General features: G+C 36.1%; 1 protein-coding gene across 1 annotated transcript in view; it reads right to left on the bottom strand.

Annotated features, from left to right (window-relative positions):
• Positions 1 to 11,071: 11,071 nt before the first annotated feature.
• The window catches only part of LOC136030049 (uncharacterized), a 97,157-nt gene continuing 88,032 nt past the window's right edge, over positions 11,072 to 20,196 (bottom strand). Inside the window, exon 11 of the mRNA XM_065708670.1 lies at positions 11,072 to 11,296. Coding sequence (XP_065564742.1) covers positions 11,148 to 11,296 — 149 coding nt within the window. The 3' untranslated portion in view covers positions 11,072 to 11,147. The remainder of the gene's footprint in view (positions 11,297 to 20,196) is intronic.

Here is a 20,196-nt window from a genome sequence, read left to right as displayed (position 1 = left end):
AAATTCTGATTGGCTCAATTAGCACTTTCTAAATCTCTGCATAAGTAAAATTCTCACTTTGAACAGGGGCGGATATAAAGCAAAATCTTAGGGGGGCTGCAATGTGTCAAGGGTGCCAATAACTGACAAACTTATTTTAAGAAAAGAGTTAAAAAAAAAACAAGAAATGAGGACACCAGAAAAAATCTGGGGGTGGTCCGCCGGCTCCCTGGATCCTCGAGTGTGAATGACTCGTTTTTAAAAAAAAATTCAAGAAAGTTTTTCCTAAAAGCGACTGTTTACCCTAGTTTTGATTTTAAGCAATTTAAAATAGGAAGACTATTTAGGTGCCTTTATTGTTTATAGGTCTTAACGGGATTAAACTCGTCAGTAAATATTAAACACAATCGACTTAGTTCCATGAACAGAGATAATGAGATGTAACTGCAGATGTTTATAGTGAAACAGAGGTAGTGGACAGTTAAATATCAAAGCTACCGTCACGACCGACTAACACAATTATGCTCAGCCTTTGTAGATTTTATTTTGAAATTTTTCACAGACGAATGCGCCGTTACCTTAAGTAACTGTCCATGTTCAAAAATAACATAATAAAATTCTGTAATATGTGTTGCTTCATTTTATTTTCAATAGAAAAAAGGGTACTTGTTAATTAAACGCAACACACTCAAGAATTACGCTTAAGTTTCATAGCCACAAAGACAAGTGACAGGTGATAGAATACTTTATCCCCCCCCCCCTAGTTTGCAAATATATAGCCCAAGCTATATTGTTATATAAACTAAAGGTTATATGAAGGTTATATTTCATTAGGACTAACCTAACTTTACTTCCTGTAAGTGTTTCGTTTAATTAACAAGTACAGAAAAAAGTAAGGATGACTTGGGTTGCATAATACTTGAGCTTACCTAGTATACCTTTCTAAATGACCTAACTTAAACGCCTGCCCTGTCAGAAATCTTTGGCTAGGCATCCATAAGAACAAAAATTAAAGGTAAAATAAAGTTAGTAAATAAAAGTGAAGACCGCGGTGACTTAATTTTGTGCTTAGAAAACTATTGATTTTGCTCAAAGGCTTCAATTCATGAAATTGTGAGGGGGGAGGGGGTAAATTTTTCAAAATCTAGGAGGTAATTTTTTCTCTTGATACTTTCAATGGAAATACCAAATGAATAGGTATTTTACATTCGAAATACCAAAAACAGATATTTTCAAAAATCTAGGGGGGAGAGCGAAAAAGCTAAGGAGATTTGCCTCTCCCCCCAATTTCAAACACCTAAACTGAATAGCTAAAAAACTAGTCTTAATAAAACATATAAAGAAAAACACAAAAAACGCTATACAAAAAGTAAAGAGGAGCAAGAATGGATAGCTGATATTTAAGCAAAATTTAATGTGGTAAAGCAACAAAATAAACAATAAAGGAACAAGGCCAAAGCAGCAATAAAGCAGAAAGGCAATATGTCTGTATATTTATACTATTGTACATATGAAAGTTATTGTTATTTTTGTATTAAGAAGTCCTTTTTTCATTATTTTTCGTTGTCATGGTTAAAAAGTTTTTTTCTTATCAATATATTGATAAAGAAAAACTTTCCGAAAAAGAAGTTTTTCAAGGAATTTAAAGATCTATATTAAAATTGTAGCAGAAATGAAGTCCTGTAATAGTTCAAACTTAAAGCGACCTGAAATTACTACCAAAGAATAAATGAAACCCAAAATGAACAGAACCTAGAATAAATGATCATTTCAAGCGTAAAGATAACAGATACTGAAACAGATGATTATATAATTCTTAAAACGAGTAAAAATTAAATTGAATGTTCAAGTCAAACTAAAACGAACAAAAATTAATACAAACGGAAGTTTAGCTACTGGCCCTTTTCTACTCACATAACCGTAAAAGTTCTAAGGCCTATTGCGTCATTTGCGTTTTATTGAAACTATATATATATTCTGAAAAATGTGCTTTGATTTTTCAAAACATCGACAAAAAAAAAAATCACTATATTAATCAAGATGATTGGAAAGAGCTAAAAAAAAACAAATTGAATAATTAACATATAGCTATAACAATTCCTGGAAAGCTCAGTAATTCAAGATTTTTTTTTCACCATAATTCGTTCATTTTTCAAGATTTTCTATATAAAAGTTTATAATATACTTTATATGAAAGGATCTCACTAAAATCGTATTCACAATATCAGGTTGAGACCAAAGATCTGAGCGCATCTGATGTAAAATCTAAGCAAAGCTTGCTACTGCTGGGACACAAAAAATTCATGGAATGCCCACAATCTGGTTTTTATTTAGTGAAAGTGCTGCCCTCACTAAATTGTATTTATCGTGTGTCAGTGTGTATACAAGTACACTATAATTAGCCCACGTCCAGGTACTGTCTAAGCTCTAAAATCAGTTTGGTTGAACTTAACTTTGCGTTATTAATCGGATTTTAATGATTTTAATTGTGATTAACTGTCATATAACTAAAGGCCATGGTAAAGAAAGTTTTTGATCTTCTCTACTCTTAAAAAAAAGTTGATGATGAAATTAGCTATTAGACCTGTTTTAAGACATTTTTTTTACGCAATGCCGTTCATTTTTTTTTTGTTCTATGCTGACTCAGCTGACTCCAACACAAGTGACCAATCATTGGCAAAACATTTTTTTCTTTTTTTTTGACAAACTTTATAAAACTTTATAAAACGCATCCAAATGTGTTTATTTGCCCAACTTAAGCCCTTACTTAAGAACAATTTAAGCCCATAAAGTGGTTTTAGGACTCTCTGTCAAACTACGATCCTTAACTAGCTGCGACCAGAAAAGTTGATCGTCGTTAGGTTAATTCGGACTACTATTAACAACTCATCGCAGCACCAAGCCGCCTGAGGCCAGCACAGCTGTACACGTTCCTCCTCCTCCTCCACCAATTTGTACTAATTAATAAAACAAACGAGAGTTTTCTAACGTATGTAAAGAGTGAAGTAGAAGCTTGAAACCAGCGTAAATTATTGCTTCCTAGACTAGTCGAAGATTAATAAAGATCGAAACAACAGATACCATTCCTGAGTCAGCGTCGAATGGCATTTTTTTTTCCTAGATATTTTCTTTTCAAAAATCAGTTTTCAAACTTTCAGTTACAACAGACCGTAGTTCACTCTTTGCTAGGTTGGTCTTTACTTAGTTGCTCCTTTACGCTCTTTATTAGATCGCTCCAAGTATGATTAAATAAAAAATCAAGTTTTTTTTAACTGAAAGTAAGGAGGGACATTAAAACTTAAAACGAACAGAAACTACCCCGTATATGAAAGGGGCTGCTCCTTCTTCAACGCCTTGCTCTTTGCACTAAAGTTCGACTCTTTCTCTCAACTCTACTTTTTAAAACAGTAAAAACCTTAGCGTAAAGAGCAGGGCGTTGAAGAAGGAGCAGCTCCTTGTTTTCTTATTTAATTTCTGAATGTTTTTTAGTTAATCCATGTTTTGATTTCGGCTCTCCGCAGATGAATAATTAAAGCGAAATTTGCATATTTATTTATTTGGCTAAATGGCTTTCCCATAGTTTTGATCGAATGATTTTGTGAAAAAAGGAGGGGAAGGAGGCCCAGTTGCTCTCCAATTTTTTGGGTACTTAAAAAGGCAACTAGAACTTTTAGTTCTTACGAACGTTTTCATTAGTAAAAGATATACGTAACTTACGAATTAGCTTACGTAACAAACTTCTATGTTCGTATGTTTTTATTGCGTATATGAGAAGGTTCGCCCACTCGTCAATACCTCGTCAATAACTCTTTGCATTAAAGCTTAAATTTTGTCCCCTGAATCACAAAGGCCGTAGAATAAATAGTTGAAATTACTAAAAATCCTTTAGCGTAAAGAGTGAGGTATTAGGAGGAGGTGAATCCCTTATATGCGTAATATTTTCTGTTCGTTTTAAGTTTTAATGCTACTCCATACTTCCAGTTGAAAAAAACTTTTTCATATTTATTTTCTCATTGTTTTTTAAATAATGCTAGAAAATACTGCGCCCCCTTTATGGAAATCTTCTTCCCCAATGACAAATTCCTCCATGGAAAATTTCCCCCACATAGCCTCCTCTTCTCAACCCCCCCCTTCCCAACCAAAAAATCCCCCTGAAAACGTCTCTACATTTCCTAATAACCATTAATATATGCAAACACTGGTCAAAATTTGCAACTTGCAACCCCTCCCACAGGGACTGTGGAGGAGTAAGTCTCCAAAGAAATAGTTATAAGGATTTTCGACTATGCTGAATAAAATGGCTATCTCAGAAATTTGATCCGACTACTTTGGAAAAAAAAATGAGCGTAGGAGGGGGCCTAGGTGCCCTCCGATGTTTTTGGTCACTTAAAAAGGGCACTAGAACTTTTCATTTCCGTTCAAATGAGCACTCTCGCAAAATTCTAGGACCACTGGGTCGATACGATCACCCCTGGGAAAAAAAAACAAACAAACAAATAAACACGCATCCGTGATTTGTCTTCTGGCAAAAAATACAAAATTCCACATTTTTGTAGATAGGATCTTGGAACTTGTACAATAGGGTTCTCTGATACGCTGAATCTGATGTTGTGATTTTCATTAAGATTCTATGACTTTTAGGGGGTGTTTCACCCTATTTTCTAAAATAGGGCAGATTTTCTCAGGCTCGTAACTTTTGATGGGTAAGACTAAACGTGATGAAACTTATATATTTAAAATCAGCATTAAAATGTGATTCTTTTGATTTAACTATTGGTATCAAAATTCCGTTTTTTAGAGTTTTGGTTACTATTGAGCCGGGTTGCTCCTTACTACAGTTCGTTACCACGAACTGTTTGATTAAAACTTTGGGTTTCTGACCGGCACTGGCTTTTGTAAATAACGTCCCCGTGAGTCTGGGAGTTAAATTGACTCCATTGCATAGTGGAAATGCTTCCCTTAAAGTATCTCCTTTATAATTTTCTTACTAATTTCTTTCGAAAAAGTGAAGAACGGAAAAAGAAGAAAACAGAAAGACAAAACAACAGCAAATTCAATTTTATTTTTAATATAATGAAAATAATTTTCAATTTTCAAAAATAATAAAAAATTATATTTTTGACAGAGTTAAAATATCTAAATTAATTAAAATATAAGTATAATTAAAATAAAGTAATATAATAAAAGTAATTTAAAATACTTTAGCACAATTTTCTGTCAGTGAATAAAATTCTTCATCAGTTGAAAATTATTTTCGTTTTTCGTTCATCGTTTTATCGTGGGTCTTTTATAGCCACAGAAATTATCTACACTCCGGTAATTTCCAGATAATTTCCCTCTTTTGTTTTTATTATAAATTTGTCACTGCCTCCTTCTTGGCATGTGGACCTCAATAAGCTCTTAACAAGCAGGAGAAATAATATGAGCAGGTTCCTACTATTATAAATTTACTAGCTGTTGGGGTGGCGCTTCGCGCCACCCCAACACCTAGTTGGTGGGGGCGCTTCGCGCCCCCCCCCAAGCCCCCCCGCGCGCGTAAGTCGTTACGCGCCATATTAGTTACGCGCCATATTAGTTACGCGCCGTTGTAGTTGTGTCCCTGTGTCCCACCTGTGAATATAGATAGATTTATATATGTGTTTCAAACTACGTAAAAATTGCGAATATACAACATTCTTGGCTTTCCCATTGTCTGTCCATATACAAAGCCGTATGTACTAATAATGACGTCATATGCAAACGTTCTTTTTACAAACAAACAAACATGCATACACACAACTCGTTTTTATATAGATAGATAGATAGATAGATACAATACAAATTGACTACGTAAAACTTGTGAATATACAACAGTCTGTTCCGAAATACAACTAACTTCGTAAAACTTGAGAATATACAACATTCTTCGCTGTCCAATTCTCGCTGCATATAAATAGATTGTCAGGTTTACCGACCCTCGAACATGCAACGTACAATTGTCCATGGGAAAAACAATCAGTATTAAGATCAATACCACATTTTTCTAATGATTGACCTTGAGCTTTGTTAATGGTGATTGCAAATGCTAATCGAATTGGGAATTGCAATCTTTTAAATTGAAAAGGCAGATCTGTTGGAATCATGGGAATGCGAGGAATAAGAACAGCCTCACCCTCAAAAGGCCCTGTCAGGATTGTGGCCTCTATTAGGTTTTCCATTGTTTTTTTTACGGCAAGTCGAGTGCCATTGCAAAGCTTTGGTGGGTTTATGTTACGTAACAATATTATTGGTACGCCTATTTTTAGTTGTAGCACGTGTGGTGGAAACCCTGAAAGATCTATGGAATTTAAAAATTCAGATGGATAATTAACCGCTTCATTTGGTTCCAAAACTGTGTCGACTGACTTGTAAAGGACTGCCTGGTCTTGAATCTTGGTCAAAACAATATTGTTGATTTCGTGGACGTCTATATTCTTGGGTGCGAGAATCGCTCTTTCACTTAGCCATTTATTATTTTTATAATTTTTTAGAATATTCGGAAATATATTTTCAATCAATTCATTTTTGGACGTCACTAAATTACAGAAATCAGCAGGTAGTTGTATACGTCCTGGAATTGAGTCTACTGGGAGCTTTCCGTTTCCCATTGCTAGCAATTGATCTGAAAATGTTTGACCAGAGTCATCGTTTTGCAATCGGACACGCATATTTGTAGTTAATTTTAATGTTTTTACGTGTGCCCATAAATTAGAATTTTTCAGGCAAGCATTCATTTCGTCTGCAGGAGTTGATCTAGGTATTATAGGTAATGTTTGCCTGAAATCTCCTGCAAGCAATATTAATGTGCTGCCAAAGGGTTTCGAATTCCCTCTTAAATCTTTCAAGCATTGATCCAGAGCCTCGAGCGATTTTTTGTGTGCCATTGTGCACTCATCCCAAATAATAAGTTTGCATTGCTGCAATACTTTACCCATCCCAGATGATTTGGAAATATTGCACGTGGGAGTTTCTGTAGAATGCAAGTTCAGAGGCAATTTCAAAGCGGAATGAGCAGTTCTTCCACCAGGCAGCAATGTTGCGGCTATTCCGGACGACGCAATTGCCAACGCTATATCATTTTTAGATCGAATTGATGCCAGAATCAGTTTTATCACAAACGTTTTACCAGTACCTCCTGGCGCATCCAAAAAGAAAATTTCTCCAACGTTGTTATCGACACAATGCATTATCGTATCATAAATGTCTTTTTGTTCCGACGTTAACTTGGAAATGTTATTTTGTACATACGACAATAGATCACTCGTACTGTAACTTTGTTCACGATCCAATTCTACACATGTCGAAACAGCAGCGATACGGTTAGGTGAAGGCATTCCCAAACCCTGAAGAGGTTTGTTTGCCATACTTATGCAAATATCTTCTATAACAACTAAAGTGTAGTTATAAATTTCTGGTGTAAAATCAAAAGTCATGTCTGACGTCTCTAACTGTTTTCGATGAAGTATATCTTCGGACATTTTTGACTTATATTTTTCCCATAACTCTGTAGGAGCTGATGGAGAGCAAGTTGTTAAAAGTCGAGGATATTGCTTTGTGCACCTTCCTTTGGCCATGCATGGTGAATTTTCGTTCAGTGCACCGCAAGGTCCATGTATCATATTTTTTACAATAATATCATGTAACCCCTTATCGACATTTTTATCAGGTATTTCAGCGGAAATCACATCATCAATTTCGTTTGAAGTAATTTTTTTATGTAGCCAGATTAGTATATGTGCGTGTGGCAAACCTCGTTTTTGCCATTCCACTGAGTACATCCAGCATCGCACTGACCCAAACACTTCATGTTTTACAAGGTAGTTTATCAGTGATTTCAACTTTTGCCGGAAGACACGTGCCGTAATGTCATGCCTATGAACCGCCGATTGTCCTTGAAGTAAAAGCTGCAGTATCTCGTCCCAAGATTGATTACATGTAAATGTAATAAATAAATCTGGACGACCATAGAGACGAACATACGCAATAGCATCTTGAGCATATTCATGCATATGACGTGGACTGCCAGCATATGACGAAGGTAAAATTGTTAATCTTCCAACGTTTGTGGTATTACCGTCATTTATAACTGCATCTCGCAAATGAATGTATTGTTCAGAGCGGAGCTTGGTCTGATTCAGGCGGATATATAGCAAACGTTCTGATTCAATTTTTGCATACATATCCACGACAAATTGGTGAAACAATTCACGGCATTTTAAAATATAATTTTCTTCATCCTGCCGAATCATTAGTCTATAGGAATAATAATGCATTGCACTGCATTTCTTATTCATTTCTTTGTTAGTGGCTGGATTCATCAATTTAATATTAAAGTGATAGCCGTCGGCTCCATCCCAAAAAATGATAGGATATTGTAGGGCATCGTAGCATCGATGAGTTTCAGCAATTCTTAACAACTGGGCGTTTCGCTTATGTAGAATAATATCTCGAGGTAAAAACTGATCACCGACCATAACGATTGCCACTTCGTCGATAGTCGGAGCATTGTATCTACGCACATGTTGGCCAGGAGGCGTTTTGTCAGCGGAAATAACAATTTTATGAGTATCAGTAGGCATCAAATCGATGGCTGTTTTGAACAGACGCACTAAATTATTATTTTCGTGGAAAAGATGTTGCAATTGGGAAACGATTGTCCTTTCAACGTTGGGAGAAATTTCGCAACGTGCATTCAATTCAGAATTTCTATCACTGATGAAGTACAATTGTAAAAATTTATGATTCTCGCCTAATAATGGTAGAAGGGACCCTGCTTTATGATAAATTTGCCCTTTTACTTTAAAAGTAGACATAAATTGATCTGGATTTTCGATTTGGGCTCCAAACGACGTCATTTGGAAACATGAGTTGTATTGTCTGATTTTTGACAAAAAACGCTTAGATTCTGACGTAGTTCCAGTAAGGAAAGTCTTCAATGGCTCTGGTGGTGCAGCCAATAGAGGAAGTTTAACTTTTCCTGAGGCGCAACACATTCCCATTGTTTCACCATTGAATTTCAAGGCCTTGCAATAGGGACAAATTTTGGACATTGTCCCGATTTGAACACAGCTACTCAAGCTATAATCATCGACTGGGTTGTACCTGAATGCCAGGCGATAACTTTCAGATTGCTCTGATTCCTCGGCACGCTTTCTTTTCTTACTTTCTCTATCAGCAGCAAGCCTGATTTCCTGCTGGTCTTTTGATTCCTCGGCACGCTTTCTTTTCTTACTTTCTCTATCAGCAGCAAGCCTGATTTCTTGCTGTTCTTGTAATTCCTCGGCCCGCCTTCTTTTTTCACATTCTGTTTTAGCAGCAAGTCTGCTTCTGCGTTGCTCTGGTAGTTCCTCGGCATGCTTTCTTTTTTCACTTTCTCTTTTAGCAGCAAGTCTGCTTTCGCGTTGCTCTGGTAGTTCCTCGGCATGCTTTCTTTTTTCACATTCTCTTTTAGCAGCAAGTCTGCTTCTGCGTTGCTCTGGTAGTTCCTCGGCATGCTTTCTTTTTTCACATTCTCTTTTAGCAGCAAGTCTGCTTCTGCGTTGCTCTGGTAGTTCCTCGGCATGCTTTCTTTTTTCACTTTCTCTTTTAGCAGCAAGTCTGCTTTCGCGTTGCTCTGGTAGTTCCTCGGCATGCTTTCTTTTTTCACATTCTCTTTTAGCAGCAAGTCTGCTTCTGCGTTGCTCTGGTAGTTCCTCGGCATGCTTTCTTTTTTCACTTTCTCTTTTAGCAGCAAGTCTGCTTTCGCGTTGCTCTGGTAGTTCCTCGGCACGCTTTCTTTTCTGACTTTCTCTATCACCAGCAAGTTTTCTGGCATAGACTCTTTGAGCATCTTCATCAGTCATTATAAACTTAAGCATTAATAGAATTCTACACGAACATCCGTCTTATATAACTTGAATGACGTCACGCCTTCAAAGCAAAAATGATGCCTTCAAAGCAAAAATGATGGCAGCTAATTTCATGACGTCAGCCGAAACATGACGGCGAACATATGTCTTATATAACTTGAATGACGTCACCTTCAAAGCAAAAATGACGGCAACTAATTTCATGACGTCAGCCGAAACATGACGTCACCTGACACATCCATCCACACATCCATCCACACATCCACAGACAGACAACTTATTTTTATATATATAGATTTTAGACGTAAAATCAGTTCAACTTCTTAAAAGAATTTTCCGATTGCCCTGAATTCCTCTAATTTCTGAATCGAGTTAAATTTCACTAAAGTAGGTGGAAGTAGACAGAAAAGACAAATACTTTTGACGATCCTAATATGCCAGATGGCAAAATCTGACTGCTAAGAAATTGGAGAAAAATCAAGAGAATTAAAGAAAATGGTTAAGAATATTAATTGCTTTACTATCAAAAGTAAATTTCTAGGAACAAGCACGTGCACAAGTTTTAATTCTTACTCGCTAAGAATAATAGTCCACAAATCAAGAGGTCGGCCAACACAGGTGCTTCTCCGGAGGGGGGGATAAAAATAAAATTTATTTGATAATCTGAATTAGAGCTAGGATCCCAACGAGGAGAGGGGGCTGAAACCAGGCTGTCGTGGCATACGTAAAAGGGAAATTATCCAAAAAATTATAGGGGTATAGAAAACTCAGCAAATTTCATGAGGTATGGTGAGGCACAGGAGTGGATGCAATCCTCCACGTACATAGACACTTGCACCGTAGCCTTATAAAAACAGGAGAAATGAATCACCAAGTGTATTCGAATGTTTCAAAAAGGGAATCTTGAAGAGAGGATATATCTGAACCCGAAAAAGAGATATATTTTTCATGATGGTAATGAGAAGCGCCTAGCAATTTAAGAAAATTTAGGATCATGGGGGACTGAGCCCTGAGGTGTTTAAGGCATACGTGAAAATTATAAGTAATTAGATAATACCAGCAAGGTTCATGAGGTATAGTGAGGGAAGGGAATGGAACCAATTCTTCACGTACGCTGTTCACGTAGCTTCATAAAAGGAGCTACAAATCGCCAAGTGTATTCATATGCTTTAAAAATGAACCTTAAAGGTTGATATCATGAACAAAATTAAATTAAATAAAAAGGGTCAAATAGTTTTCAATTTATTACATTAGACCACGATATAAAATTAAACAGTTATCTTTACTCTAAGTGTAATCAATTCAACTTTGTTTTAAAAGTCTCCTAAGGATTTTTCCAGTGGGTGATTTTGGTATAGCCTCCATAAAGACTACTCCGCCAGCAAGCTGCTTATGAGAAGATACCTTTTCAGCAATAAATTGGCACAGTTGAGATTCGTCTAAGTCAGATCCTGAAATACGAACAAGAAAAATCATAAATTCAGCCAGTATAAATCTAAGTTTTGACAGAACACTGTATTTATCACCCTCGGCCATCTTCCCCCCTGTTAAAATGTTTAAATAGATGGACAAATTTGATGTACTCCAGCAGGTGTAAAATGTAAGAAGGTCCTTGAGGAATTCCGTGCTTCTTTGTAGTGTATTTGTTTGAGCTAATATTCTAGAGATAGAGCGATTAATTTGTATTGGGGTGTGTATATGCTCGTGAGTTGTTAAAAGGGTTTCGTTTTCGTGCGTTTTATGATTGGGGGAATGTCTTTATGTGTCAGGAATTGTGATGAGCTGTAGAATATGATTGCGGAATTCATCCAAGTTCCCTGTAAATATATTAATTTTAGAATTGTTGATTAAATGTTTCGTTGGGGCGGAGGAGGAGTAAGGTATTTTTTTCTCTGATGGAGTGTATTAATAGTTGACAGGTTGTTTTTTGGGTCGTCCCAAACAAGCTAATTTGCATCGGGACTTATTTTGAATGTAAGTGGCAATGTTTATTTTTGTTTCCTTCGACATTTATTTTATTTTAGTATATTTTGTTGTATCTACATTTAACTTTTGTGTTTTTCTGGGACCCATTTGTTAATAAAAAAAAAAACGTACTCTATATAACTCGAATGCCTTGTTTATAACTGATGCTTTGTATAAAAAGAAGGTACTCGATATAACCCGGATGAATATAGTAGTCATCCTTGAACATATAGTAATAATAACTATGATTGAAACACTTGCAAAAATCAAACCTAAAAAAATGACAAAATAGAAAAAATTTGCCCTGAACTAGTCCATCACTATAGCAGATTAGCTTGGATTATCATCATTTACCCCGTTTCGTCATCATCACCAATAATTAATAATACCTGCAATAAAATTTTATGTTTTAGAGCAAATGTTTTTTTTTTGCTCATTGAAAAAAAAAATACAAACAACAGAAAAGGAGCAAATATTGGCCCAGAGTTGGGCAGTTAAAACAGTGCTGAATCGCCAAAATCAACCTATAGTAGCGACCTCTGGGTAAATAAATATTGATTTTTTCCAGACGTAGTGATTGCTCGCCCATCGGGGACAACGTAATGGGGACTTAATAAACTTGTAACAAAATAGAACAGAGGCTTCATCTACCATTACAGCATGGTCCCAACTATAAGAAATAAGGTAGTTCCACAGGACTATAAAGACAAAAATGTATTGGAAAATATACTTTCATGTAATAATACTGTTCAGTTGTATATGAGGCTGGTATTTCTAACAGGTAGGGGGTTCCTTGGGGATTTTCCGGGGGTGAGAGTTTCCCTTAGGAATTTTTTGTGTAGGATTAATCAAGGACAAATCATGCTCAGGAGATCATAGGAGTCACTTTCTTACACAATAGCATAAAAATCGAAGGATATTGCTAAAAGAAAGCTCTTTGGGGAATGATAACCATAAGCTTTGTAGAGCACTCGAAGTACCAAAACCCGGTAAAAAAAATTATCGTCAACGAGGGTAGGCCAGTGGTGCCTCAGCCCTCCTGATGTTAAATAATATTAGAGTTTTCGCCAAAAAACATGGAAATGGAGAAAGATTTCCCTGAGCCTTGATCTTCTCCCCCCCCCGTTCCTAAGATAAGTTAGAATTTCCTTTTCTGCAGCCAAGATATACCCACCGATCTTGCAAGAAATTAAATGTTTCTTCAGCTAAATGGCAGTGGTGCGAAGGAAATGTACATTGCCAATAATAATAAGACGTCGTTAACTGATTCAAAAAGATGATTATTTTCTTTGAATAAAACTTTAATTAAAATTTTACTAACTTTACAGATCAATGATGATCACAGATAATGATGACAACTGGTTTAAAAATATGCCACAAGTAGAATTAGAGCCCTTAACCTCCTGAAGACAAGCTAGGCCACATAACTTCTATATTATGACGGAAGGTCAATTTTTCAAACCAAATTTCTTTTATGATGATCGAGGTCAAGAAGCTTGTTGCATATATAAATATCTCCTAGTCCAAATTAAGCTTAAGGAACAAGCATCACTAGATGATATAAAAACCACAATCTAAAGCAGCCTACATATTTTTCTTCCAAGCTATATTAATATATTTATTTTTAATGAAAAGCCTAATCACAAAGATACTAATGTAGGTTTTATGCATTTTAATACTTTGTCAAGAAATTGTAAAGCATGAAATAACGAAACAGTTGATGGTAACGAACTGTAAATAAGGAGCGACTCGGCTCAATAGTAACCGGAACTCGAGAAAAACGGAATTTGATAACAATAGGCACATCAAGTGAATTGGATTTGTATGCTGATTCCAAACATATAAAGCTCATTAAGTTTAAATTTACAAATCAAAAATTAAGAGCCTGATAAACCTTGCTCAATTTTCGAAAAAGAAGCGATTTTAATGAAAAAATCGCACCATCAGATTCAGCATATCAGAGAACCCTACTGTGGCTGTTTGAAGCTCCTATAAACAAAATGTGGAATTTGGCATTTTTTTGCTATAAGAAAAATCACAGATTCGTCTATATTTGTTTGTTTCCTTTTGCTTCCCCCAGGGGTGGTAGTATCGAGCTCGCGATCCTTTGATATGATTGCATATATTTTTATATTTCATAATCTTAGTAAAGCTTACCGAATTTGCATCGCTAGGTAGTATACAAAACTACTATTTAAAACAACCTGTGTACTTTTCTTTTAAGCTACATCAAAATATTCAGAAAACATAGAAAACAAATAATAGAAAACAAAATCCAAAATGCATTTTGGCTTTGACGTCATGCGTGATTCTTACCCTGATCCTTAAGTTTTTGAAATATTCCAGGGAGGTACTGACTCACGTGACATGTCCCCTAGTTATACCTATAGATTTATTACCTGAATAAATACCAGGTAAATTCGAAAAAGCATTTCAGTGCACGATCAAAAACCCATCATACTTTTAACAAAAATTGGCTACAGTTAAACCCCTAGAGACGGCATTGACAATCCCTACTTTTATATTTTGAAAAATAACATTTGTTAGGTATTTTCATTAAAAAAGAACTTGTTCTTTGGTTTTTCTATTGAAAAAATACCGAAATGTCCCCCCCCCCTTCCCTACATTTTGAAAAAGAAAAAGATTGTAAACATTTTTAATGCTTTATAACAAAATATTGAAAACAAAATCCAAAATATTTTATTGAGACGATTCAATGAGAAAAGTCGAAAATAATTTTAACATTATTTTGAGTAAAATCGCTCATCGCAGCGTTTACAACTAGTTACAATAGGATGTATCTAAATAACAACTTTCGCTGATCTAAGAATTTTTTTCTCTATAACGGAAGCTTAATCACTGTCTCGTTTTTACACCAATCAAAAACCGCAAGCACTTAATATTTGGCATGTGACGCTAAAACTCCAGTTATTGGGTTGAAGACAAATTGAATTAAAAGGAATTTAGTGGACTGGAATAACAAGAGCCAATCTCTACGCGAAAATGACATATACGCAAATATGGCTCGTATATTCCTTTTATTATTGTTTTCTAAAAGCAACTTTGGAGGACGATGTAAAAATAGACGTATTGATTTATAATAGATTAAATAAAAAAACAATTTTTTTTAACTGCAAGTAAGGAGCGACATTAAAACTTCAAACGAACAGAAATTATTCCTTATATGAAAGGGGTTTTCCCCTCCTCAACGCCTCACTCTTTACGCTAAAGTTTGACTCTTTCTCACAACTCTACTTTTTAAAACAATAAAAAACTTTAGCGTAAAGAGCAAGGCGTTGAAGAGGGGACAATCCCTCTCATATACGAAACAATTTATGTATATGGTGGTTGAAGCTTTCACCCTTCTCATGTGGTGAAGTAACTGATAGTCTTCACATTCCGCACTTTCTTGAGCCCTTTTCATACCATATTTTGTTTTTAGAATCCCCCGCAAGGTTTCTGTTTTCAATTTATTCTGACGGTCAATTTTTATTACTTTTACAGCGCTGGAAAATCTCTCGACAATGACATTTGAAAATGGAAGGGTGAAAATAAATAATACTGCCGGTTTCAGGCTAGAGTACAATTTTGTTCCGGGGGCATTTTTTTTTCACCAATACCAAACGCCAGTAGGTCACGGCATCCACTGTTTCTATGTTTTCAGTATCGATGAGACCCGGCCTCCTCAATTCCTACTCAAATTTGGTTCCATCCCATGGGACCTTTCCTTACTTCCTAACAAAAGGCAGCAGAAAAGCAGGCTGAAGTGACTAGGCTGACACTGGGTCAACCTTTCAGTATATTTTTAAATGTCGTCTTCGAAACACAACCTTTTCTGTATCTGCTGTACTGCTTCGAGATAGAACGCCTGTGCAACTTCGAGAACTTTTTGATTGAATCAGGAGGGACAGCGTTATCCGACCTTAACGTCAAGAGAGAGTCGTGTCCGTTTGGACCCAAGTAAAGGCTTTCGAGAGAAAGGTAAAACTTTCCATTGTTGACATTGATTTCAAAAGCACTAGTTGATTTCATAAAATCCTTCTGCAGGAAGTTCAGAGACAACTTTTTGATAAGAGACTCAGTCTTTTGTTTAAAGCGATAAAACAGTGGCTTGTCAGCCTAAAAAGTCTTCATTTAAGTCCGTCAATAAGACCAATGCAAATGCAACAAACTCAAAAAGACATTTCATGACAGGGTTCAGATTTGTGTAGACAAGCTCGTTTAGCTTTGTTGGATCCTCAACTAGCAGAAATCTGTATTAGGTGCTTAGAGCATCCTACTGCTCCAGTATCCTGACAACAGCAGCTTTGATTGAAAGCCACCTGGTCTGTCCAGCCTGAAGAATCCTGTGCATGTCAACTTGATACAATTTTTGGAACTCAATGAAAGCATGGTGCCTCTTAGCACTATGTGTAAAGTGGCTAGAGATGGACCGACAGATGTCTTCCATGGATTTCGGCAGTTTCTTACATACGTAAGAAGCAACTAGATGGACCGCATGGCAAGAGCACTTCACAATCACTACCCATGGAATTTCTTGTCTGATCATGGATGAAACACTTTCATGAGCTTCCATCATGGAGTTAGTGTCAGAACAGAACCCTATGCAATTAGCAGGAGGAAGCTTGTGTGTTTCAGCTATGCACTTCTACGGCTCCTTAAATACAGACTTGGCTCAAGAGTCGGGACACTCAATCAAATCAAGTATGTCAATTTCAACTGAAAGGTCATCACTGCAAAATATAACTCCTACAGCTAGAAGGTTTTTTGGTTGATACATCAGTTGATTTGTCAATAATGAGAGAAAACCAGCGATTCTGCAGAGTTTAAGTCAAACGTTCTTCATAGAAGCCACTTAGTCCTGTTCGTAAAACATTGGTAGCTTTTTGTTTCTTGAGGCGGACATTGTCAACTACCTGCTTTGAAGGTAATAATTTCAAAAAACCTACCAGAAGCTCAACCTTTGGAATAGCTAGGTCATGTTCCACCAAAAAACTGCAGATCTGGGCCTCTAGAAGCTCTGTCTGATCAGTGAATTTACCTTGCAAAAGCTTATCAAGAGTATTTTTTGAAGCTGATGCATCAGCATCAAACTTAGATATGTGCTTTTTTTGTCTTTGCATGTTTTACTAGTTATGACTTGCTACTCTTTCCCAACTTGAGGTCAGTATTACAAACTGCACAGTATCCAAGGTATGAACTCTTTTTTTCAATCACCCCTTCAGTTGTGGGTCAGTCAGCCAAGAATTGATTGTACTTTGACAGTAATTGTAATTGTAATTTGACAGTACTGTGTATTAGCACCTTGTACATGTTCATCCCTTTTCTGTTTCTTTAGAGGTGGAATTTTATAGATCGAGGTCGGTAAAGAACAAACATCAGATTCATCATCAGCACTATTTTTCATGTTCAGCTAAAAAAAAATTATCAGCATTTAGGCACTGTAAGGTTTCTAGAAAAACATCCAATACCCCGAGACAATTAACATTTTATCAGGAAACATTCTGTAAATGTGGATGAATAACTTTCTGCTCTTGACCAAAAATTTTAATCTGTGTAGCTGTATGGTGTTTTTAAGGAAAAGTTGCATGCATGTAGTACGACAAAGAACGTTCACTTAACATGCCTCAGAGTTGGCTAATTTTAAGCACTAGTATCCAGCAGCACCCAGTAGTATGCAGTGGCAACAATCACTACTGTAGGCTAGACTGCTAAAACTCAAAGCTTCATACAACTAATTCTCAAGAACGTTTCATCAAGATGAAGATGAAGTAGTGTTAAATAGCTATGCAAATATTACTGTTGCAATTTAGTTTAAAAAAAAATCTAGCATGTTTACTGTTATTTAGAAACTTTTGAAACAAGAGTATTCTAGCATAATAGAGGAGGGCAAAAGCATCAGACTAGCCAGAGGATGCCCGAGTGTCAATTGTTACATGACTACTGAAGCACATGATGTCAGGAGAGTAGAGGTATATTGCTTATGCTAATGTCACCTAACAGTGAATGGTAGTTAAAGAAATAACTAGAATCTATACAACTTTTACAAGGAAAATTCTGCTACAAAATACTTTATTTGTTAGATAATCCATCTAAAAGAAATTTATTTATAATGAAACAGTAAGTTTGAGACCAATGTTTTAAAGGTTGAGACCAACGTTTTAAGCCTTTTTTATATACAAAAACTAGAAATATTTTGGTCATTATCAAGAGCTCAAAAATTTCTTCAATTTAAATTTGCGATAGAAGCGATTATATTATTTGTAAAGAACATAAGAAAAGCCATCGAGTCGTATGTTCACTTTATTTTTAAGTAAAAAATATGAGCAACAAAAATTTACCTTATAGGGTACGTAGTTGTTCTTACTATAGTAAATTTTTTGGTAAATATTTTGCAGTTCATATAATTGACTTATCAATAAAGTGAACAAACCACTCGATGGTTTTATGTTCTTTTCGAATATAATAATCGCTTATATCGCAAATTCAAATTTAAGCACTTTGTGACCTAACCCAACCTAACCTAACAAACCTAACCTAACTATAAATAATGTTGACACTGAGAAAACGTAGTATTATTTTGTCGGAGACGACCGAGAAAACGAATCTGAGAAAACGTAGTATTGTTTTGTGGAAAACGACTGATAAGTCATTCTTTGATTGCAAATCCGTCATTCTTAAGAGCTCAAAAAGTGCTTAAATTTGAATTTGTGATGGAAGCGATTATTATATACGTAAAGAACATAAAAAAGGTATCGAGCGGTAAGTTCACTTTATTGGTAAGTCAATTGTATGAACTGCAAAATATTTACTCCCCATAAACCTATCAAAATATATTATAACTTTCTTATCTGACGTGTTAAAAAAATGATCAGCGATCTATCAAATAATCTTATGAAAAAACAAACCAAAAATGACAAACCATATGACTTCATTAATCGAGAACAGTCCAAGCTTAAGTAATGGTTTCAAGCCCACACTAGCATGTAACTATTTCAAACAGTTCCTTGTTGCCAGTTTGTTGCTTAGGACTCTTGAACATCTCAAAATCTTTGAGCAGTTAAAAATATTTAAGTAACTGAAGAAGTACTTCTCTGTGATTCGAAGTTCAATTCGCAAGGAAACAGATCCTGATTTGAATTATCCCGCTTCTCTGATCAACAAGATGATGATGATGAACAAACTAAATAAAAATCCCTAAAGTTCCCTAAAAATCCATGGGAGAGGAAAAATACCTAGAAAATCCCCAGATCCCTAAAAAAATCTTGCCTCTTAAGGACCCAAATTGTCCCCATTTTAGGGGGGAAATCCCTATATTGGAAAACTGGATCACGTATCTAGTTTCGGATCTTCTTCATGCAAAATTGGGGTGGCCCAGGCTTTGAACCTGAGACCTCTCACACCCTATGTGAGAATCATACCCCTAGATCACAAGCCATACTTAAGGAGAGCAATTTTTTATATTATCAGCAAATAAAATTCTTCTCAACTATCTTGTTCGCTCGCTCCCCTCTCCCTTCCCAGATGGTCGAATCAGGGAAGAGACTATTTCTAATTTAATATAGTCTGGCCCCTGATACGCCTGCCAACTTTCATCGTCCTAGCTTATCTGGGAGTGCCCAAACTAATAAATTGCCCTTAACTCACCCAAAGAGAGCGGATCCGGTCCGATTATGTCAATAGCCCCACCAAGTTTCATCCCGATCTCTACACTCTAAACGTTTTCCAAGACTTCCGGTTTCCCCCCAACTCCACCCAATGTCACCGGATCCGTTCGGAATTTAAAATCAGAGCTCTGAGACACGAGGTTCTTCTAAATATCAAATTTCATTTAGATCTGATCACCCGTTCGTAAATTAAAAATACATTATTTTTTCTAATTTTTCCGAATTAACACTCCCCACAACTCCTCCAAAGAGATCCAATCCGGTCTGGTTATGTCAATCACGAATCTAGGACTTATGCTCACCCTTCCAACCAAGTATCATCACGATCGCTCCACTCTAAGCGTTTTTCAAGATATCCAGTTTCCTCCTCCAATCCCCCCTCGAATGTCACCGGATCCAGTTAGAATTCAAAATAAGAGCTCTGAGACACGATGTCCTTCTAAGTATTAAATTTCATTATGATCCAATCACCCCTTTGTAAGTTAAAAATACTTCCTTTTGTATAACTTTTCTGAACTAACTGTCCCTCCATCCCCCCCAGATGGTCGAATCGGGAAAATGACTATTTCTAGTTTAATCTTGTCTGGTTCCAGATACGTCTGCCAAATTTCATCGTCCTAGCTTATCTAGAAGTGCCCAAACTAGCAAAACCGAACCGACAGAAATTGCAATCGATATATGTCACTTGGTAAACACCAAGTGCCATAAAAACACGTATC

The sequence above is a fragment of the Artemia franciscana genome, chromosome 8, assembly GCF_032884065.1.
Source record: "Artemia franciscana chromosome 8, ASM3288406v1, whole genome shotgun sequence".
NCBI classification, from domain to species: Eukaryota; Metazoa; Arthropoda; class Branchiopoda; order Anostraca; family Artemiidae; genus Artemia; species Artemia franciscana.
The sequence above is the reverse complement of the archived record's forward strand: the minus strand, read 5'-3'. Positions and strand labels throughout refer to the sequence as shown.